This window comes from Cladophialophora psammophila (genome assembly GCF_000585535.1).
Source record: "Cladophialophora psammophila CBS 110553 chromosome Unknown aczJe-supercont1.3, whole genome shotgun sequence".
NCBI classification, from domain to species: Eukaryota; Fungi; Ascomycota; class Eurotiomycetes; order Chaetothyriales; family Herpotrichiellaceae; genus Cladophialophora; species Cladophialophora psammophila.
The window spans coordinates 558,973-580,797 of NW_006912924.1; the positions used below are offsets into that span (position 1 = coordinate 558,973).

General features: G+C 50.8%; 10 protein-coding genes across 10 annotated transcripts; 5 read left to right on the top strand and 5 right to left on the bottom strand.

Annotated features, from left to right (window-relative positions):
• Positions 1-723: 723 nt before the first annotated feature.
• On the top strand, positions 724-1,651 carry A1O5_02388 (uncharacterized protein; the record flags this gene model as incomplete). The annotated part of the gene is made up of 2 exons (XM_007743004.1): positions 724-956; positions 1,030-1,651. The coding sequence occupies 2 exons, from the start codon at positions 724-726 to the stop codon at positions 1,649-1,651; spliced, it is 855 nt and encodes a 284-aa protein (XP_007741194.1).
• An 824-nt stretch (positions 1,652-2,475) lies between these two features.
• On the bottom strand, positions 2,476-4,937 carry A1O5_02389 (uncharacterized protein; the record flags this gene model as incomplete). Its single annotated transcript, XM_007743005.1, has 8 exons — positions 2,476-2,735; positions 2,784-2,937; positions 2,983-3,287; positions 3,343-3,455; positions 3,526-3,796; positions 3,846-3,957; positions 4,007-4,698; positions 4,748-4,937. The coding sequence occupies 8 exons, from the start codon at positions 4,935-4,937 to the stop codon at positions 2,476-2,478; spliced, it is 2,097 nt and encodes a 698-aa protein (XP_007741195.1).
• A 491-nt stretch (positions 4,938-5,428) lies between these two features.
• Positions 5,429-7,879, top strand: A1O5_02390 (uncharacterized protein; the record flags this gene model as incomplete). Its single annotated transcript, XM_007743006.1, has 2 exons — positions 5,429-6,407; positions 6,459-7,879. The coding sequence occupies 2 exons, from the start codon at positions 5,429-5,431 to the stop codon at positions 7,877-7,879; spliced, it is 2,400 nt and encodes a 799-aa protein (XP_007741196.1).
• A 1,528-nt stretch (positions 7,880-9,407) lies between these two features.
• On the bottom strand, positions 9,408-10,631 carry A1O5_02391 (uncharacterized protein; the record flags this gene model as incomplete). Its single annotated transcript, XM_007743007.1, has 1 exon — positions 9,408-10,631. The coding sequence occupies one exon, from the start codon at positions 10,629-10,631 to the stop codon at positions 9,408-9,410; it is 1,224 nt and encodes a 407-aa protein (XP_007741197.1).
• Positions 10,632-10,910: 279 nt separating this feature from the next.
• On the bottom strand, positions 10,911-12,104 carry A1O5_02392 (uncharacterized protein; the record flags this gene model as incomplete). Its single annotated transcript, XM_007743008.1, has 1 exon — positions 10,911-12,104. One exon carries the CDS (start codon positions 12,102-12,104, stop codon positions 10,911-10,913), a length of 1,194 nt encoding a protein of 397 aa, XP_007741198.1.
• Positions 12,105-12,637: 533 nt separating this feature from the next.
• On the bottom strand, positions 12,638-13,826 carry A1O5_02393 (uncharacterized protein; the record flags this gene model as incomplete). The annotated part of the gene is made up of 3 exons (XM_007743009.1): positions 12,638-13,495; positions 13,561-13,679; positions 13,751-13,826. The coding sequence occupies 3 exons, from the start codon at positions 13,824-13,826 to the stop codon at positions 12,638-12,640; spliced, it is 1,053 nt and encodes a 350-aa protein (XP_007741199.1).
• Positions 13,827-14,238: 412 nt separating this feature from the next.
• Positions 14,239-14,607, top strand: A1O5_02394 (uncharacterized protein; the record flags this gene model as incomplete). The annotated part of the gene is made up of 2 exons (XM_007743010.1): positions 14,239-14,461; positions 14,495-14,607. The coding sequence occupies 2 exons, from the start codon at positions 14,239-14,241 to the stop codon at positions 14,605-14,607; spliced, it is 336 nt and encodes a 111-aa protein (XP_007741200.1).
• A 1,050-nt stretch (positions 14,608-15,657) lies between these two features.
• Positions 15,658-16,944, bottom strand: A1O5_02395 (tRNA-dihydrouridine synthase 2; the record flags this gene model as incomplete). The annotated part of the gene is made up of 1 exon (XM_007743011.1): positions 15,658-16,944. One exon carries the CDS (start codon positions 16,942-16,944, stop codon positions 15,658-15,660), a length of 1,287 nt encoding a protein of 428 aa, XP_007741201.1.
• A 785-nt stretch (positions 16,945-17,729) lies between these two features.
• Positions 17,730-18,768, top strand: A1O5_02396 (inorganic pyrophosphatase; the record flags this gene model as incomplete). Its single annotated transcript, XM_007743012.1, has 4 exons — positions 17,730-17,927; positions 17,977-18,096; positions 18,147-18,329; positions 18,382-18,768. The coding sequence occupies 4 exons, from the start codon at positions 17,730-17,732 to the stop codon at positions 18,766-18,768; spliced, it is 888 nt and encodes a 295-aa protein (XP_007741202.1).
• An 839-nt stretch (positions 18,769-19,607) lies between these two features.
• On the top strand, positions 19,608-21,366 carry A1O5_02397 (uncharacterized protein; the record flags this gene model as incomplete). Its single annotated transcript, XM_007743013.1, has 3 exons — positions 19,608-19,637; positions 19,695-20,401; positions 20,460-21,366. 3 exons carry the CDS (start codon positions 19,608-19,610, stop codon positions 21,364-21,366), a joined length of 1,644 nt encoding a protein of 547 aa, XP_007741203.1.
• Positions 21,367-21,825: the final 459 nt, after the last annotated feature.

Here is a 21,825-nt window from a genome sequence, read left to right on the forward strand (position 1 = left end):
CTTTGTGCCTTGAATGGCCACGACTCAGCTGCTAGGACATCTATCGGAGATAAAGGGCATTCGTCATCATAAAGGCGAGTGTCGGGGGGCCATAATGCATGGATCCAGGAGAGAAGTGGACACTAGGGAGTCTACCTGACAGCCCCTGGTGCCGTCTTTGCTTTCGAATCTCGACACATATTCGATGTCTCCAGACCCGGAGTCAATGAATATTATGCTTAAATCGAAATTCTCCGTTTGGTGTATACGTTACTTAGGCTGCACTTCACACCTCGATAATGAAACCACTAGCATGGATCCCGTTACTTCACCTGGGTAATTTAATTTCACCCCACTAGAACCGTCGTGTTCGGTCTCGTCGCTCCTGATCGAACGGTACTAGTTATGCTATATATATCCGCTTAATAAGGCTAGTAATGTGAAGGCGTTGAAAGCATGGACTCGTCATACGCCTTGGCAGCGATCTACTTTTGCTAGAATCCAGCCGCACGAGGAAAGGCCATCCCAAGGGTTTCAAGAGACCTCGCAACAAAAGAAAACACTGCGGGTCTGGCATACACAAAGCAGTGAATGGCTGAAAGGATGGCTCTCGTTGCGACTGTGAATCCGACATGTTATGGAAAGGACTCTTCCGTGTTCGCGGTTTCCAACTATCTGCGAGTTACCATTGCCCAGTTTCATGCGCTCATCCAACATTATTAATGGCACTTTCACTGCTTCCCAATGTTGGGCTCAAGAGTCAAATATCGATATATCTGGCTGGCTACCGCCGCGCTCCTAATTTCTATCGTTTTGTTCCTATGGAGCAGCCATTCAAGTTTCCCGGGCTCCTGGGTCAGGCTACCCAGCAGCGACAGTGCCTGGATCTATAAAGACCCAGGTGCCGAAGACAAAGCCGTTATTCTTGCCAAGATCAAAGCCGAAGATGTCAGTTGGGTGGTGAACGAGCTTCCAGAGTATGTTTTCCATGATTCCCCTGATCCCAAAAGTTTTGCCGTGCTGACTGACAGCGGTATCTGCCTCCCACAGTTGGCAGCACGCTATCTACTACATGGACGATCCGACGGAAGGAACTCTGCATCCACCGAGAAACAAAGGTCGCGAGGCTATGGCGTATCTCAGCTTCCTGATCGACCACTACCATAACCTCCCTTTGTCCATGGTTTTTGTACATCCGCATCTCGAGGGTTGGCCGTCGGCCTGGCATACGGACAATGAGGGTTACAACAACGTCAAGTCTATCCAGTCCCTAAGGCTCGATTATCTGCAAGAACAAGGATACGTAAACATGCGATGCATTCACAATCCAGGCTGTCCTGCCGAAATCCAAGTCGTGCGAGACAAAGAGGACCACACCGCTGAGCATGCAATGCGAGACGCCTGGCCTTACATGTTCGGAGGCAACCAATCGACCATTCCAGATACAATCGCCCAGCCATGTTGCTCACAATTCGCCGTCTCAAGAGCTCAAGTGTTGAAGCGCAACAAGGAAGATTATCAACGTTACCGTCAATGGCTGCTCGACACTCCGGTAGATGACGCAACAAGTGGCCGAGTATTGGAGTATCTCTGGCATGTCATTTTTGGCCGAGACGCTGTGTATTGTCCACCCTTGCAAGAGTGTTGGTGTGAGCAATTCGGACGTTGTTGAATTCTCCATGATTAGCATTTCAAAGGCCTTGTCTTGGTTTTACGCCAGAACTGCAAATTATCATGTCAGCCAGCATACATTTTAGGGTTCAAGTCGTTGCAAGCACTGCTTAAAGAGTCACGAAATGCAGTCAAATCGAGGCTCTCCTCTCTCCTCATAACCTGCACACCGTGATCACTCGATGATGTCTCAAATGTGTGGCAGCGAGAACTTCATTGAGGGGACAAATCTGACTCAAAGGCACATTCGCCCATGAAGCGATGCTGTACAACTGTCGTCTGCTGATGCCTCCGCTATATTCTGAGCATACAGAGTCACTGAGATCGGACTGTAAAACATATCGCATGAGGGAAGTCTCCGTATGAAAAAAAGCCCGACGGATTGAGAGATGTCGAAGTTCGAGGGTAACGTCAGGCCAGCTGGCCAGCTATGTAGTCGTCTCATATGCCAAGATGCCAAGCACCGGTGGATGTACTCGGTATGGAAGATTATTGTTCCGCTGCCCAGATTTCATTCACCCATGTTTCAAAACATCACCATCCAAAGCTCCTTCTCCAACCACAAAACCAGCTCCCATGGTGAATACAAAGCACGACGCGCCGCTGGAATTGTCAAGCACGATCTGCCGCACACAAGTTGAAGTCATTCAAACCCTCATCCGAACCTCAATGTCGTTTAAATCTCTCAGCCATCATCGGTTGCTTGTCTTTCGTGTCTGAGCAAAAAGTATAGGCTCATATCCCTGGAGACTTCGGACCCTACCCACGCTTCTCCACTATCGTCGCCTCCATACTGGGTCAGGATCATCATCTGCGACATTCTTTTCATTTATCGTCGTCTCTTCGCGCAAGACCATGCTCCCACGCTGGCGCCGGAGTGTATGTGATGGTCGTTGTACCGACCTTCTTCCGTCCGATTTTGGCAACGGCTTCGAGCACGCCTTTGTCACTTGACATATTCAATTCAATACCCACATCAATACTGATATGGCTTGGATAAGCTTGTCCAGCCTCTTTTGCTTGGGCACGTTTCTCGCGGACAATCGCGGTGACGTCGACTTGGATTGTCCCTATCTTCTCGACTGCTACACCTCTGTCAGCATCTCTACAACATTTGGATGGGAAACACTTACCGGGATGATCCACGCGAGAAGGGGCCACGTCATCAGAACACTTATAGAGTACCTGCTGTAACACCTCTTTCTTGATTGGTCTCTGAGTGTTCTTTACCACGTGATAGCATCTCAATGTTGGTGTCGGCTTCATATTGGGTTTCAGCTTCTCCCCCTGCGCTGCGGTCAGTGTGTTCTGAGAACGCGACTCGTGGCTCACCTTTGCAACAAGCCACTCTATTTGGTTCTTGGACCTGAACCCTAACTCTGGGCATTTGAACTTGTCTTCAACCCTGTGTTTGTTTGGGTCCCATCGTGTATGAACGTGGGTTCCTAAAAATTCGCGTGATCTCCTGCAGATAATGGGCAATTTAGCCTGACCGGCCAGAACTGCTCCTCGAACGACCGCAGCCATCGGTCCATGAGGAATCTGGACTTTGACTCCACTATCCTGGAAGAAGTCCTTGGCAAATTGCTCGACTCGGTCCAAGACGTATTCATTGCAACTAAGTCCACCACATAAGGCTATTCTCTGCAGTGATTGAAGTCAGCGAAGATGCCTATCTAGCTCCTATGCAACTTACCCGAAGAGAAGTGATTGGTTGATCATTTTCCTTTATTCGGTCGACCTGTTTACGGATGATGTCGAATATGCCCTGGACGACCGGCTCGAAAAATGTTTCCATTTCGGCACTGTTTTCTGTTAGCGCAGCCCTCGATCCCAAGGACGCCTTCGAAGCAGCAGGGAGCAGGGGGAAGATACTTTGTGATTTTCACATTGTTGTCTTCGAAGTCATAGCGGTCGCGGATCATCAGATCTTGATCGTCAAGCTTTTTCATCACAAGGTGAAGCCAGTATTCCTGCTTTCCCTTACTTGGGCCCCGGTAGTTGCGTTTGTGCTTTTCGAATTGTTCCATGAAATGGCTCCCAGGACCTATCTTATCAAGGGAAAGGTCGCTGAACGCAGAGCCGAAATGGTTATGCATCAGAGCGTGAAGAGAACGATCGACAGTTGTTCCTCCTATCTTTGCACCTGAATTTGAAGTTAGCAACAACCCGTCGCCTTGAGATGACAATATAACCTTCACCGGCACAGGCCTCCTCCAGCTGTAAAGGCGTGCGGGAGACTATCCTGTATAGAACCGAGTCCATTGTGCCGCCTCCTAAATCGATGACCTGCATGCAAGTGTTGTCCTATGGCATTGCCACAAATTGGACTCGAAGTCTTCAGCACCGAACTTACCTCCAATGTCTCGGCAGAAGAAGATGCCTGCAATGACTTAATCACGTACAAAGCTGCCGCTTCGCTTTCGTCAATGATGGCGATCTCGTCCTGCTCTTCGGCCCCAAAACCAGCGTCTCTCACTGCCTGGCGAGTGGCTTCGCGTGCCGCCAAAGACCATGTGGTCGGAACAGGAACGTAAACTCTCTTGGGAGTACTCTCGAGTGCTGCTTCCAGGATGGTTCTCCCCAGATGTTGCATATAGTGCTCTCGCATCTTACTCACGAAGTCCTTGATGACCTCGATTGCTTCTTTACCTTCCGGTAAACGCATGATAGCATTGCCTATGGCCTGCTGCAAGTGGCGATCGCGAAAATCTCCCTTCTTCATGTTCTCGTCAAGGTGGAGTTTTATGAAAAAGCAGGCATTCATTCTGCCAACAACACCATTGCCCCATTGATCCGTGTCGAAGTCATTCTCCATGGCATAAGCCATTCTTGTGGGGACTTTGACCTCCGACGTGTTACCAGGCCATTGTTGATAGACCACGATCTTGTCGAGCGAAGCGGCGCCGACAACACACGCAACAGCGCTACCTGTCGTCCCAATATCCAGTCCTATTATTATCACCGGGCCCTTGTCTGCCTTGGGCCTTGGGCGCGACGGAGGCTTGCGCCGGGGTTTCGACACTTTTCCTTCCGCACTCGACTCGTCTCCAGCTTCGGTCAGGGATAATTTGAAATGGGTTGATATGACACTCACCGTCACGTTTTCGCTTTGACGCAGATGGTATTTTGGCAGTCACTGTCTTGTGCGCAGCCTGAGCTATGGCCTGAGCCTTGGCTATGAGTGGAAGCCCTATCAATTTCCGCTCATTCTCACATCGCTCCGACATACCTTTCGCGGTCTGCTTGGTGTCCTTCAACCCTAAGGGCATGTATTCGCAATCCATTTTGGCGCCGATGGATGGGAGGAGCAGAAGGATAACACTGGACAAGCCCAGTGGAAAGAAGAGAGCTTTGAGCGATGTGACAATAAGGAAAGGGCGTTGCGGTAGTTGAAAGAGAAAACGACGCCGGATGAAGCAAGGAAGAGACGTTGAAGAGAGAGGAGGCAGTTAATATACTAGGGACGAGGCACTTTCACGTGCTCCGGGAGAACCCTACCTCACTTTCGATTCAGGTACAGTTTACATGAGGCCCTAGCTGGCCTCACTCTCCCCTTGAAATCATTCTGAGAACGGCTACCATTAGGTGTTGCACATATCTGATCACAGCTAGATCGTGACTGGCCATCATCTTTCACTCTGATCCATCCCGAATCATCGATCATATCTCAGACTTCCTCTGATGAGTATTCTTGAAGTAAGTTTCATTCGATAGACGCACCACATCACAACCAACCGCAACTAACAGCACTACTCAAGCTCGGTCCAACGCAACCATGACATCCGTACAGAACAGCAACAAGCCGGAAGTGGTGATAAATATGTCTAAAGAGGCAGGACCTCCGGTACTTTCAGGCACCACAAGTTCCTCGAATCAGTCACCCAAGGCCCGGAGGAGGGGTCGAGGTGGACCTTCTTCTCAGAGGCAAAGCCCTCCAGAGGACACCGCCGCCGAGTCCGGCGGAGATGAAAGCCGTGATCACCATGGATCAGATCCTGACTACGAAGATACCTGTTCTGAAGGGAGTCAGATGTCCACTCGATCTAAGAAAAAGCGCTCGACCAGAGGCCCCGTGTCCCCTAAGAAACCGGCCACAGTTGGTACGAAGAACACGAAACCAAGTGGGAGACTGGATCAACCACCGAATGGAATTGATAGCGCCCAGTCCGCGAAGGCCAAACGGAGCAGGAAGCTTGCAGATAAAGACGGCAAAGACAAATCTACCGACGAGTGGAAGAAGGAGCTACAGGCGAGCAGAACAGCGCATCGCCGGTTGGAAAAGCAAATCAAGAGGTGCGAAGAGGAATTGGAATCAGCACGTAAAGAAGCCGAAGAGCAGAGAATAAAGGCAGACCGGTTCCGCCAGGACCATCTAAAGCTTCTATCTAAGGACAAAGTCGAGGTGGAATCCAATACAAAAATCGACACCAAGTGCGATATCATATTCCACAACAAGAGCTTTTGTAAAGCGTGGGCGATCCCAAACTGGACAGATGTTAACCTGACCACGTTAAGGGAGGCATTCTCGAAACTATCGAGCGGAAAGTCCAAGCCTTTCGCCACTACGGCTTTATTACGAGCTGCCGAGCAGGAGAGGATACCGTCTTGGGTGGTCTTGAATGCATATCTAAATAGGGCACTCTGCGCTGAGACATTTGCAAGACCCTTTGCACACCTGAGGTTGGGGCCGGCTAAGGAGGATAATGGAAAATCCGAAAGCCTGTTGAATCGGATTATGGAGAGGGCTCAAGAGAGTGCGTCTACCCAGTCCGATGGTGCTGTTTCAGCAAGCTGACGCAGAATAGAATCCCCGGACACCAAGCATAAGCTAAGGGTGACCATTCTCCGCGCCATCGACCCCCCTCTTGTAGAGGGTGGTCAGATGACCAGCTCTACGACACAGCAAGAGATGCCAGTTGAAAGAGTAGAGCGGTGTAAGGAGATCGTCTCGCATATTATCACAGAAGTTAGTGTGCTCCTCAAGGACATCACCAATGAGGAACAAAATGGAAGAGAGAACCAGCTGCTTCATATTGTCGAGAGTGCAATGGAATTGTCTCACACCACCAGTGTGCAATATCCGAACGTCCAATTCTACTTCCTAGACAACTTGAAGAAGCCAGAATTCGAATTGGAGAAGTTCTGGTTCAAGCCACATGATGTTCTCAAGATTACTACAGACGAGGAAGCCCAGGCTCTTGTGGGTGAGCCGATTGATCTCGTTGTGGCCCCAGCGGTTGTTAGATACGGTGATAAAGATGGTGAGAACTACAAGAGAGGGCAGCTCGTATTCCAAGGGTCGGCCTGGATAGCGAGTGCTGAACTAGCTTTACGGAACATTGCCGATGCTCAATCGACGGAGCTACTTTCCCGCGAAGAAGAAGAGGGGAAGATCTCCGGAAGCAGACGGCGGACTGAACTCATTGAACAGACGCCGGAAAACCCAGTATCCCAGGCCACTCAACCCAAGAAAGAAGACATCGAGAAGGAGCTATCTCCAGATGCTTCAAAAATACCTTACAAGCTCCGTACTCAAAGACGACCTACAAGGAAGAAGGCGGAGACGGAAGCAGGTAGAATTCAACAGGATGGGCTCTCTGAACGCAGCCAGGGTATTGTTAATGATCCTGAAGAGCCAACATCTACACCGAGCCCTCGAGGTCTACTGAGAACTTCCGCGCCACGGCCGCCCTTGGACCACGACGCTGAGCCGGTCGAGTTAGCCGAAGGCCCCAGTACGCATCCTTCTGAGAGCAAGGATGAAGACCAGCAGCAGCAAGTTTCAACCATGAGATCGAGGGACTTAGCTGCTTGCCTTGAACATGGGCCTTCTAAATCATCTCCAAAAGGAGGTCATCACTCGAGGTTTGACAGCCCTCCCAAAAGAGAACGCAAACAAGCGAGGAAGAAAACCGGTGCGCAAACCTCTCAAGGAGAGAGGACAACAAAGAGGAAAACTGGAAATGCAGAGGTGAACTCCGAAGGGATCGACGATTTGCAGGCCAAACAAGCAGCTGCACATGCGCGTCCGTCGCCATGTAGATCCTTGTCAACGCCCACTTCTACCTCGGGGGCAGAGGCAGGAGCACCTTCGAGTCAAGGACATCCGAAAGAGCGTTGCAAAAAACGTAAAGCGTCTTCCGCTGAACCCGAAAAGAGAGTTGAAAAGGCGGAGTGTGACGAGTATGACCAACCCTTGAAAAAACAGGCAAGTTGCTCGATCTAGTCATTCCCCCGAACATGATCTGATCCTAACAACTGGCCAGAAAGCTGACGAAGAAATCATAGAAATCAGCAGTGACGAGGAAATGGTTGAGCTCGAAGAGCGCACTAAATGTCATGGAGGTGCGGAAGGACATGGCTCTGATCACGTTCTCGGACACGACGAACCAAGCCCAGAAATCCGAGAAGACCGCAGCACCAGAAGGTCCAGCATATCGAATGCAGAATCAGCCTCGACGACTTATATCTGCGACACCAGGATCACAGACAGGCTATCAACCCCCACAGCCTAACAGGGCTGCGACAGATAAACCCCAGAAGACCGATCAGACCCAAATTCCCAAGAACCTGTCCTCACAGTTCAAGAGCATCCTAGACTCCATTGTATGAAGCACCACAATACTAAATGAAGTTGTTCCCACCAACCCACCTTCTAGTCATTGCTGAACATCAAGAAACGGCACGAGATACTAGATTCTAGACGACATTAGTAGTGAACATGCCAACTATACCTCGACACTTCGAAGTATTAGCATCGAAACATGACCATGACAATCCAAAATACCGGGAGCTCAACCCCACCACTGGCGGATCCGACATTCCGCCCTTCCCCCCCAAACAACAAAAAAGGAGAGAAAAACTCTGAAAACCACATCCAAAGACCAAAAAAAGAGGCGAGAATCGCCATGCTGCATTGTTCCAGTAACAAAAACCTATTCACCACTCACTGATTCGGGCTCGATTCACTCCGCGGCGCTCGAGACACGCGATTAGATTCCAAATCAGGGAGGTAGGGCAAGCTGTGGCTTCCATGGTAGGGGGTTTGGACACAGACAGACCTGGCGATTCGCCCGGGCAGAGAGAAGCGCGAGGAGGGTTGGTTCGCTGGAAACTTGAACGTGTGAACTGGGAGCAGGAAACGGACAGCCAATGTCAGTGAAGGGAAGCGATCCTACCTGCGGTGCTGCCTTTGGGCATGGGGATGGTGATGGGCATGAAATGTTTTCGTGGTTTGCTTCCTTACTTGCCTTCTTGCTTTGCTTTCTCTGCGTACGGCGGCTTACTCTGAAGAAGACAGGAGCAATGGCTAAAAAAGCAATGTCAATGCGGACTTTTGACCTCCTCCTCTCGAGCATTTTGTACACCTTTAGTCTCGATAGCTGCGCGGACAGAAATAACAGCGGGTGAGAAGTGTTGTGTCGAGCTCGGATTTTGAATGCTAAGGTGGAAATCCAGTCTGCACGCCTTCTCTCCCTACTCGTAGCTGAGCTTTTGCTCTCCCCTCCAGGACCCGAGCGAACTTTTCAGAGATACCACGAATAAAGTCGCGAGACTTGTTGTTTGTTCATGTGTCACATTTTCCTTTTACCTGTGCGCCCCAATTCTCGTATTTTCCGTTGCTACCGGCCGGAACATTGCCACCCTGTAGGCAGAAACCGTGAACGCCCATCGCTGATGCAGCATACATAATATCTTGCAGTCCGCCCGCCCGTACAATGGTTACACACGACACCACACCCCTTCCTATCCATTCAGGCAGCCAGCACTCCCGCAACCTGACAACTCATATCAAGCAACGCGAGATGCTCATCAACCCCGTCGACTAACTTCTTGTCGAACTCCGAAAAGATGGCGGTCAGCTTGTACTTTTTCCTCATGGCCGCGTCTTCTTTGCCGTTGACGGCTACGTCATCCTCACCAAGCACAACGGCCGAGTATAAAGCAGAAAGCACCTCGTTGGCGGCATACCCGCTTGCGACGATGTTCGTGATTTCCGACGCAATGGCGTTGTAGTTTCGTGTGCTGCCTTTTTGGAGGATCTCGATGAGGTTGTCCGTGAGATTCGGGGGAAAGGTGCCTGCGATCTCGTTGATGTCTGATATTTTGACCATGTTGTTAGATTGAGCTGGTTCCGTTTTGGCGGCATCAACATCTTCCATTTCCTCGTCCGACTCATCTGCGACCACTCTTTTCTTGTGGCCGTTCGAGGCAGATGTTGAGGGTGAAGCGCCAGCAAGTCGAGCAGCACTCTGAAGAAGATTGATAGCACGTCGAAGGTCCCCATCCGACACTTTGAGAGTCCTTTCAATGACGCCCTCTTCATACCTCACATTCTCCGCCTTGAGAATCTCTTGGATACGCGCGGCTGCTTCGGACCCTTCGAGAGCCTTGAATCGAAATTTCGAACACCGCGAGGCTATGGGATCGATTATCCTTGAGACGTAGTTGCAGCATAGCGCGAATCTAGTGGTTGCGCTGTGGATCTCCATCACTCGTCTTAACGCACCCTGCGCATCCTGCGTGAGCTGGTCCGCCTCGTCCAACAAAACCACCTTGAAGTTAGGGCACGGGTACTTCTTGCGGTATTCCTCCGAGAAAGGGTGTGTCAGGTGGAGCGATGCGAATTGTTTCACCCGTTCTCTGATCACGGAGAGACCTCGTTCGTCCGAGGCGTTGAGTTCGAGGACTCTTGTTTTCATGAGTTCTGGGCCGAACAGTTCTCGACAGAGGGCGAGGATTGTGGACGTCTTGCCATTTCCAGGCGGGCCATAGCAGAGGAGGTGAGGAAGGTTTGAGGCGTTGACCATACGACGAAGTGTTTCGGTGGCATGTTCCTGGCTCTTTACTTCTTCTAAATTCCGAGGCCGATACTTCTCCGTCCACGGCTGCGCGGCAGGGGCATGTTCAACGATTGATTTTGTGGCAGGATTTTTGGAGCTCGAAGCTGCGCGGCTGCGATCAAAGAAGTTCGCCATGTCGAATCTGCTTTAATGGGATAGTCTGTGAACTGGTTGTTCAATGCCAACATTAAAGTTGTCGCGAGGGACGCGTTGAAGGTGCCTCAAGGGGTGGCTCCAACGACGTGCACCCCGAGGCGCGTTAAGTGGCTTGGCAAAGTGATCATGCATGTGATGACACAAGGCTGAACGAGTCAGGAGGGCCAGCGAGCCAGCTTTCACCAGGGACATGGGAGCACATTCATACAAGAAGTGTCAAAGGAATCTCAGCCACATCAAATTCGTCACGGCGTCAAGTCATAACTCATCCCTCGGTTGCTCGACATCTACTTCCATCATCCGCTTCTTCGTATTTCTGGGCTGTTCTTGTTGCGCCCTCCTTTCTTCCTCCGTGATATCGTCCACATTCGTCCCTTGATCCTCCATCATCCTTCCGATCTTCTCGATCATACTGTCAGTGGCATCTTCGGGCGGACTTTCCTGCGGAATCTGTGGTGGTGGACCTCTCCCACCTCCCCCTTTCGCCGGTAGCGCCATGCTCTTGAAATGAATGTTCGAACTGTGTGTAGGCATTCCTCTGGCATTCATGCCAGGCACTGAGACAGTGAGGGAAGGCACCGGGGCAGGAGATGCTGTGATATCAGATCTGCCACCCAGTCCCACGGCTCCTAAACTTGTCAAAGTGACCCACCACATCATCCGCAAAGGCCACCAAATAAACAGCATCAACGGCCCATATAGGATCCGGCGGTAGAAGAGCCAGCATATTGTTGCAGCAAGAATATAGAAGGAAGACTTCAAGAACCAGGTGTCCGACTTATTGCTGCGCACTAACTGGCCCACAAACCCCCTACTCGCTTTTAATAAATCCGTGGTCCCCGCATAACTTTGCGTCAAGCTGTCCAACGCCTGTTGGCTCTCTTCTAAAGTCTGTTGAGCAAATTGCGAGACTGACAGTTCTCCTTCCAGCTGGTTATGTACTCTCCGCAGCGCGATGGTAACATCTTCTGCAGCGCGCAGAGCTAGTTCATCCTGCGTCAATTTCTCGTGTGTAGGTCGTCCTCGGGCTTGCTGTTTGCCATCTTGTTTGCGATCTGCAAATAATTGCTCTCTCTCTTTCCTTTTCTCTGCATCCGCATTCCTCTTCGCTTGAAGTTGTGCTTTTCGAAAACTGGCCCGCGCGCTCTTCAGGTCCTCCGTGAGTCGCGCCAGCAAGTCGGCGTTTCTTTCGCGCTCGCTTTCTCGAGTTGAGAGATCTCGTCGGTGAATCGGGATGGCATCGTCTTCTAATTCTTGTCTCAAAATTTCTAGTCTGTCTTCTTGTTCCTTTAGGTTGTCATGGATTTCGGTCGCGAGCTCGAGACGTCGTTCATCTGGATTGTCGTAGGAATTTGAGCTGATCGAGAATTTGCGCAGTTCTTGAATCTGAGAGAGCGTCTCCTTATAAGAGTCGGCAAGTGCTTGGAGACGTTGCGAGAGGGAGAGAGACATCTTTGGAGGAGCGTGAAGTTGGAAGTGGTGCCAGTTCGGGCGTCAACATCGACGTGTATCGGGACCGCACGTGCAAATGGTGCAAACAGTGCAAACAGTGCAAACATGCCACTTTTGATCCGACCTCACGACCTTATGCTTATGCCACACGAACACTGCGGTCATCCTGCAATTCTCAGTCAACATCTCTTTGCTGATGCGGCTTTTTCTCTGCCCTTCTGTGTTACTCTCTATCAAGTGATCACAAGGACTACGGAAGTCAGGAATGGCCCAGGCTGCCAGCAAGCTAACATGAGACTCTGTTTCCTTTTGAAACCCGCACAACCCCTACTAACCCCTGTTATTGTTGGTCTGCAAGCGACTCGGTAGTTGACCTAGGTTAGTTCATGCCGCAGACTTGTCAAGCCGGGACAGATAGGGTGATTTTGGCTCGTGCTATCTGTAAAGTGCGGTGAGAGTGCGCAAGCTTTCGTCTTATTCGAAAATGGAAAATAGGTTTGCAGAATATCCATCAAAGCCGGCTTTGTGCTGCTCTAGCCGTCATGACGCCTCCCTCTGGGAGATTTAAGCCATCCTTCATACCCTTCGCCATAAGCTTCCACTAGCGATTCAGCATGCTCCACCAGTATTTGCCGGAACCTGGGGCTGTTCGAAAACAACGCCGAGTCGTGTGCTTTCGACCTAAGGAGATATAAATCGCTCCGTGCTCCGAAGTCCTCCTCCGGATAGGCCGCTGGATAGAGCTTCAAGTATTCTGTTTGCCAAGCTGCTCCAAATTCGTACCTAGCTCGTTTCGTCATCGTCCGAATGTCATATTCATTGTGCCCCCAAAAGGCGCTGGCATCATAAGTTACTGGCTCCCCCGTGAGAATGTCCGTTGATACATTGCCGTGCCAGAAATCGCCGTGGAGTAAGCTTGGTGTGATACTATGCCCACCGGTCTCCATCGGCCTGAGTAATCTGGGGATGACTTTGGTGAAGATTTGCTGTAAAATCTGTTGCATTTCTTCGGTTTGTGGTCCCCGAACCTTTTCCTCGAGTTTCAGTATACCCCTCAACTGCTGAGCAAAGAATTGCTCCCAGTTGTCGGTCCACCGATTGTCCTGAGCTAAGCTTCCGTTGTAGGTGTTTACTGGAAAGCCGAATTTCTGGATGCCTGCTGAATGTGACTTCAAGTGCAGCTCTGCAAGGTGTGCACATGTGGATTTCATATCTGGAAGTTCTTGGCTAAATTCTCGGAACTGGGATAAAGTGAAGTGCAAATTTGGATTTGACGCAAATGTCCCCCAGGAAATGGGACGCGGGATGAAGTTCGGGCTGAATTGCATAAATGCTTTCATCGATTCATATTCTCCCTGCATCATACCTTTGCAGTTATCACCTTCGGCAACCTAAGTCTGTAAGTAAATGAGTTTCGATCATTCAGTAGAAATATCGAGGTGCCGGGGACGCGAACTTTGAGGAAGAAAGCCTGCTTTGATCCGTCTGGCAATATGGCATCAAGGCGAGCAGTTCTTGTCCAATAGCTTCTTCCAGAGCCTTTGATTCCCACGATTCTGGAACCGTCTGGCAAGCCTGCAAGAACGTCAGGTTTGAGGCTGAGGAGCGTTCTAGGCAGGAGTTTGGCTCATCCGAGGACAGCGTACTCGCTAATACATTCTCGTCGACTTCGCCGAATTCAGGTACACTGGGATATCCTCCCGCTTCGGAGTCATGGTTCATTGTCATCTGGCGATGTTGGGCGCATGCTACCAGGCTCCGTGAAAGGACCGCGACTCCCACCCTGCCAGGCAGTTGCTGCGATGAGGCTCGAAGATGAAGAAACCATTTCTCGCAGCTCGTGTAACCCGAGCCATGGCCATCGCGCCACTCCCAGCCAGAGTTGATGAACGGGGTTGGTGCTACATATCACTGGCGTCCCTTGCATGGATGAATGCAAGGGGTATGTACAAGTATGTAGTAACTCCTCGCACCCCACTCCGTATTCACTAAGATCGACGAGACCTACAGAGCGCGGGCAGGTCTGCCGAAGCCCTCAGGACCTAAGCGAGCTTTTTTGAAAGCAATCCCAATGCGACAACAAACGTTTCTCCAAAAAAAAAGACAGGCAACACCACGAGTTGAGATCCCAAACATGATAACGACATACTTAACCTCGTTAAAAGCGAGATTCAACCCCTTCAGCGCATCATCCAAAATCCCGCGTCTGTTCCTCACTCTCCTCCCCGCAGACGCTCATAAAAGCCTCAAGATATCCTCCACTGCTCTCCCACGAACCTCCGCGGAACCCAGCACATTAGAACTCGGATTCAAAGATGGGAAGGTGGTAAAATATTCATGGGGTGCCGAGGCGCCGCGTCCGACCAAACCAGAAGGAAATCCGACGACAGGGGTGAACAAGGGAAAGAAAGGATCAGGGGAGCGAGTGACGCTGCACGACATTGTAGAAGAAGTTGACAGGCATGCAAGGGTGTTGGCAAGGAAGGAGGAGTTGGCTGGCTGATGGACCACTTTGATCTCGGGGGGAAAAAATCATGCAAGCTTTTTGAAGCGTGTCGTGAGCAAATGGATGGCGGAGAGGCATGTTCGAAAGGGAGCCACCGGAAAGCCGATGGGAGACGGGGACCGCGTTCAAGCTCGCAAGAATTCACAAACTCTGGACCTTACGATGACGGACTCTGAAGCCGAGTAAACCAGGTCCTAGAGAAATAAAGGGCCCTGAGGAACTCCGGCTCCTGGCGGTCCCGCAAGCTGGAAGGTGCACTAACTTGGTCTTTCGCAGAGGAACATCAACTAAGCATGCTCCAGCCTCGATGGATGAGGAATCGCAACCAGCTAGGCGAGAAGACAATAGCGCTTCGAAGCCCGGATCCTCAACATGTACTCAAAGCGAGTTAAAGTAATTACAGCTGTACGCTTAGGTATCTATGCTGTTTGTATTTGTGAATTGTACGCTATCGCAGTGGGAATTGCAGGACTCGAAGGGTGTCTTCTGTCTTTTGGAACGAGAGAGACAGGCCGTGATAATCTCGAAACATTCAAGAACCTGTTTCCGGGAAGCTCGTGTGGCAAGGCTCATGGCCGACCCTTTCATCAATTTCAATTGTGAGTGTGGCTCTGGGGAGGGTTGGTTGGAAACGACTCGAGGCTGTGATTGCCTTCTGGTACTCTTTCCTTTCTGCCCATACCAGTGTGAGAGTCGCTCTGAAGCAACTTCTGACAGTTCCCCAGTCTCATCTTGAGAGAGTAAGATTTGGTGTTGACATTTTCCACTTTGGGGTTGTTGCTCGGCCTCTGGGTCTCTCCATCTCCCAGCACCGCCACTTTTGAAGACTGTTGGCATTTCCGGGAGAGTGAAGTTTTTCAAAGCCCCATGAGACATCGAGTCTCAGCCTGTTTTCAAACAGCCCAGCGTTCCTGCATGTATGCGTAAGCAGTTGTGGTGTGCCTAGCCGTCTTTTTCTGATATTTGGATCAAATGCCAGTTCAACTTTCAAAGGACGACCGCAAATCCAGGTTTGGTCCCTTATCAAGCCGCAATAATGCCGCGCATTCACGCTGCTACCGCCAGGGCGCCCTGACTTACTCCATCAAACCCTGAGTTCTCGGCTGCTATCTCGGCCTTTTGCTTCTTGTTCGGCTCCTGGTGAATGTGTTCGTTCTGATCACTTCTCTGCTCCAGGGCCCTCTTCTTTTCCTGTTTCTTTGCCTGGTTCTCTCGGTTCTCTTGTCTGTGTTGCCGCTTGATATCTGCCTTGGTTGTTTGCGGAATATCCAGAAGGAGGACGCGATCGATGTCTTTCGCCTTCCCCACAGTATCCAAATCAGAGATCTCCAAAAGCGAAAGTGCTTCTGTGTAGCTTCGCGACTTCTGAACTGATTGATAAATGGGACTCTTTCCAGGCATGAGCTGAGATAACAAGAATTTCGTGTTTCCCCATTTATTCTCTACGCTCATCGCAAGCTGCATATACTCTATGACCACCTCCCGCCAAGGTGCCAGCCCACCCTGCTCTTTGGTGCGAAAAACTGATGGGTTAGCTTCGGCTGCCGTGGCAATCATTGCTCCATCGATGCCATACTCTTTGGCAAGGGCCAGCCCTTCTTCACGCGATGTCACGTCTCCGTTCATCAGGCAAGCGACCCCATGGCTTCTGCATATGTCACCGATCATACGCAGCTGATCCCTGATAGCACGTTCTCTTGGTCTCATTGGCGTAGTCCGGCAGTGAATGGTCAAGCCAATAATGCCAGTTTTGCAAAGTTTGTTGACAAGCTCGGAGGTCAATTCAGGCGTCTCGAGCAATCGAATCTTGACGCTGATACCGATCTCATGAGGTGTTCCCACTTTCGCGACCAGGGCTGTCAGGATATTGCAAAGATGGTCCGGAGTTCGAAGTAGTGCTGCGCCCATGCCTCCTGAAGTAGAGAAGGGCTTCGGGCATCCAGCATTCACGTCGATTCCACGAACGTAAGGAGCCACAAGCGACGCAGCCTGGACGGCGTAGTCGGGCGAAGCAGTACCGATTTGATAGATTAATTTGTCAGACTCTCTTTGTGGATCAATGCGATATATCACACTCGTAGAATCGTTGTTGGAGGTACGCGTCCACTCTATGCAGCCAGTGCGAGGATTGGTCTGTTGCGTGGTTCCAATCATGGATCGATCGACCGTCTCTGGACCCCATACCAGGTCTGCGCCATATTTGAGAGCCAAAAGGCGCGATGGGAGTTCTCCCGACCGAACCATGGGTGCGAGAACTACCTTTCCGCGGTAGTCGACGCCTCTCGCGGGGATAGGAACGTGTGGTACGTCTTGAAAGGGTACAAGAGTGGCCATCCTCGGGACAGAAGAAGGGAAAAGGAAGTCTAGGAGGGATAGAGTGCGTCGTAACAGAGACTGTGGCCGAGCAGCATGGCCGACAGTCATCTGGAGTAAGGTGGTAAATTGAATGTGAAAGACCAAGATGATTTGCCCGCAGGTTGATCAGAGCGCAGTTGCGCAACTGGCGCAGTCGCAAATTAAAATAGGCGCCTCACGTGGAGATAGGGGCTTTGGTCACGTGGAGATAGCTAAAAACTCGGAATTTCTTTTCTTCGGCCTAGTCGGCGTAGGCCCATTGATATCATATCCTCAAAAATCAAAGGCATTTTCGGAGTATGGGAACTTCAAGTCATTCTCGTATACTGAGGTGGAAACACGGTGCTCAGTCAGATTGAAAGACTAGAAAAGTAAAGTTCACCTGCAGGAGTCTAGTCTGGACTATTTCATCCATCCTTCCCATGCACATGCGTCGAGCGTCTAGCATATTTACCAGAATTTACAATTCGCGAACCTGCAGCAGCCTCTCCGAACTCTCGTCCATTCAGAGTCAATCGTCATTTCACCGCCAATTGTCAACACTGTGCCTCCCGCCCCGCGCCCCTGCCTCCAAGCCCGCCAACAAGTGTGCTCATCGTTTCCTCACTGGCACTTTCGCCCTGGCTTCCACCAAGCCGACAGAAATTTCCATCTCTCCTCCGCTCCGTCACTCCACCTCTGCAATCATAGCTTCTCAACGTTCAGAAGCCATCGCTCGACACCTCTCTACTGCTGCTTCATCATTACGTCCAGCGGCTTCCACCATGTCGTACAGCAAGCAACCTTCTGAGTATCAGCCCAGAAAAATCGGTGCCCTGCACACGAATGAGTTCAGATGCTACATCGAGAAAGGTGGCACACCAGTTTCGCCCTTCCATGACATTCCCCTCTATGCCAATGAGCAGCAAACCATCCTGAACATGATCGTTGAGATTCCCCGATGGTCCAACGCAAAGCTTGAGGTAAGAAATCTCAGCCTCAGGGAGCTGGCACTCACTGACCGCCACGTAGATTTCCAAGGACGAATTCCTGAATCCCATCAAGCAAGACGTCAAGAAGGGCAAGCTCCGATTCGTTCGCAACTGCTTCCCCCACAAGGGCTATCTCTGGAACTATGGTGCTTTCCCAAGAGTGAGTGGCGGTCAAAGAGGAAGAGATGGTGGTTTATTAATGGTGTACAGACCTGGGAAGATCCCAATGTGGTCCACCCTGAGACCAAGGCCAAGGGTGACAACGACCCATTGGACGTCTGTGAAATTGGCGAGCTGGTCGGCTACACTGGTCAGATCAAGCAGGTCAAGGTCCTCGGTGTCATGGCACTTCTCGACGAAGAAGAGACTGATTGGAAGATCATTGTCATCGACGTGAGTCGTCACGATCTAATATCTTACCTGCTCATCTCTGACTTCGCTGTAGGTCAACGATCCTCTTGCCCCCAAGTTGAACGATATCGAAGACGTCGAGCGTCATCTTCCTGGCCTTCTCCGAGCTACAAACGAATGGTTCCGCATCTACAAGATCCCAGATGGCAAGCCCGAGAACCAATTCGCATTCAGTGGCGAATGCAAGAACAAGAAATACGCCGAGGAGATTATCCGTGAATGCAGTGATGCTTGGGAACGTCTGATGACTGGCAAGCAACAACGCGGCGACATCAGTCTGGCTAATGTCACAAATACCAGCTCGCCAGATCGTGTCGACCCATCGCAACTTTCCAAGATCCCTCCCGGACAGAACCTCCCCCCTGCGCCAATCGACGGGACCGTTGACAAGTGGTTCTTCATCTCTGGTGCGGCCGTCTAATCTGTGGCGCCTGAAGCTGTTGGCTGATTGCATTCAGGAACTGGTGCTACCTCGGAAGACTACATGAAGAAATGAAGTGTTGGCCTGAAAAGAGCGTGGAATCCTAGCCGTACACGAGACCAATGCACATAGACTATAAATTCGAGTAAGTTAGTCAAGTAGCTGATCCAGCCAGAATGGAGAAGAGTTGAGAAAAGATAGAAACACTACTCCGCGAGAAAGAACCGGGCGATAGTATGAACGTTCCACATCCCCATCGAGCGCTCTTAGGAACTTGAAAAGATCTGGAAGTCTAACTTCAAGGAATCTCACTGACTTGTGAAGGTGCCGGACTTGTAGCATGCTGGTTTCATGGATCGTTACCGATCGCCAAGTACTTCGTATTGTTTTCTAAGCTTGTGATGGGGGAGAAATACGTCATCGCCTCCAACGAGAAACGCGTCGCATTAATTTTAAAGGAGTACGGAGTATGTGACACGCGCCCTCCAAGATAGCAGTGCACCCACCCCGAGATAAGGCATTTTGGGCATTCCCCCTTTTCAAGCCATGGAATTTATATCTCTACGGCCGACGCGATGATCGGAGACAGCAAGTTGTTTATACCCTCCAGTCCACCCATGACCCTGGTTCCGCGGCGTTGAGCACAACACGATCTCTGACCATCCTCGTCCAACTCTCCCCCATGAGATGGAGAAAACTCCGGCATGGAGTGGCACGCCCTCCGTCAGAGGCTCAACCGAGGCCATGCGTATGTGCCTGCTCACTGCCTCCCTGGTCGGCATTCAGTATGTGACGCTACTTCCATCTCGGCTTCAATGGGGAACCTGTGGGACTAACAAATGACCAAAGATTCTGTTGGGGTTTGGAGAGTAAGTTTCTCTCTTGGACATTCTTGTTAGATCGCGTCAAGTACCATAGGTTAACAGCTATTGGCAGTGACATACGGTACCCCCTACCTCCTTCAGCTCGGTCTCACGAAGTCCAAAACTTCCCTGGTGTGGATTGCGGGACCACTGTCAGGTTTGATCATGCAACCAATAGTTGGGGCTTATGCGGACAAATCAATATCAAGATACGGCAGGCGAAGACCGTACATGGTCTATGGGGCGCTTATTACAGGTGGTGGATTATTGCTACTGGGCTGGACATCTGAAGTTGTCGGCTTCTTCATCCCTGAAGGCGATGTGAAGAAGAGCGTGACAATCCTGGCAGCCATCATGTGCATTTATGCCTTGGACTTCTCCATCAACGCAGTCCAGGCATGCTGTCGCAGCTTGATCGTCGACACACTGCCCACCTCGCAGCAACAGGCTGGATCTGCTTGGGCATCGAGGCTCGTTGCAGCAGGTCATCTGGCCAGCTACTTCATTGGCACCTTTGATCTGGTCGCAATCTTTCCACCTTGGATAGGAGGTGACACTCAATTCAAGAAAATGACAGTTATCGCAACGTTAGCCTTGTGGTTAACAGTCAGCATAACTTGTTGGGCTGTTACCGAGAGAGTGAGGTTACCTTGCGAGGACGACAATACCTCGGTGAAAGACGTCCTCTTTAGTCTGTGGCGGAAGACAATTAACCTCCCTTCACGCATACAAGCCATATGTTGGGTGCAGTTTTGGAATTGGGTTGGATGGTAAGTCAGATCCCTTGGAGGATGACGACTGGAGACACACTGAAGAATACCATACTAGGTTTCCCTTCCTGTTCTACTCAAGCACATTCGTGGGTGAGATATACTATCGCTACGAACATCCTGCTCCCGAGCCGGGGGTAAAAGATGAGCACGACGCTCTGGGAAATATAGGGCGACTCGGAAGCCTTGCGTTGGTGTTTTTCTCTTTGACCACCTTCTGTGCGTCAGTCATTTTCCCGTCCCTCATCAAGTCGCCCGAAGCACCCGAGTCGAAGTTCACTCCTAGACCGCCTGCGTCAATGCCCAAGCCTTTAAAGGTGATTTTAGGGAAGATACACAGCATCCAGCCCGATCTCGTCTCTGCGTGGAGCTTATCGAATCTCCTTTTCGCCACCATTACAATATTTGCTCCCTGGGTTCGTTCCTTATCTTCTGCAACCACTCTGGTAGCCGCTTGTGGCGTGCCCTGGGCTATATCGTGCTGGGCACCGTTTGGGCTGCTCGGGATCGAGATAAACAAGATGTCTTCAGGTCCTCATGCCAACATCAATGGGTCGACCGTGCCCGGTTACACAGCGGTCCGTGGCAGCACTGACGAGAATTATGATGTCGAAATGGAAGATGAGCGACAACATCGCAGAGCCTTTTCCGAGGGAATCCTGCAACTTAATCATCCTGATGGAGGCAATGCCGATTCTTCAACAGGAGAGCTTGCGGGCGTCTATCTGGGTGTGCTGAATGTCTATACAACGCTGCCTCAATTTGTCGGCACTTTTGTTAGTTGGGTTGTTTTCTCAATCCTAGAGCCGAGCCAGCACAATGATGTCGCTGACGAAGATCCCGACCATCATCGGTGGCTCAATTTGAAGAACGGGCCAAATGCGATCGCCGTGTGCATGTTCATAGGAGCGCTGTGCTCCTTGGTCTCCGCAGAAGCTACCAGACGGCTAAAGCGGTTGAGTTGACGTAAAATGCCAGCCTTGCTACTAAGTGGAATGCCACTTTTTTGCGGCTGACTCTTTTCATTTGCCAATCGCTGCATGGAGACTCTCTCAGGGTCATTTCCTAATGCCTTCAAAGTACATGGGACAAACACGCTCTCTGTGCAAGACCGCACAGGATACGGGGTTCTCGGAATTGACTGTTTTTATCAGTGTAGAGCCTCAACAAGCATCGCCCTAAATGGCGTTTTCCTACGCGAGGCTAGGAGGCGTGGCTGATTTGCATCTATCCCACCATTGGACGACGAGAGTCCGCGATCCCTTTTCGGTCAGCTGCTTCAGCACTCTGCATCTGCCAATTCGAGCAGATGGTTGCCGGTCTCGTCTAATATGCAGGCCAATTCTGGCCTAAAGTCTGCGTCATTGGTTCTGAACTCACCGTGGCTGCGTTGGCCACACTCTCTGCCTGGAAAGGCCAGTCGC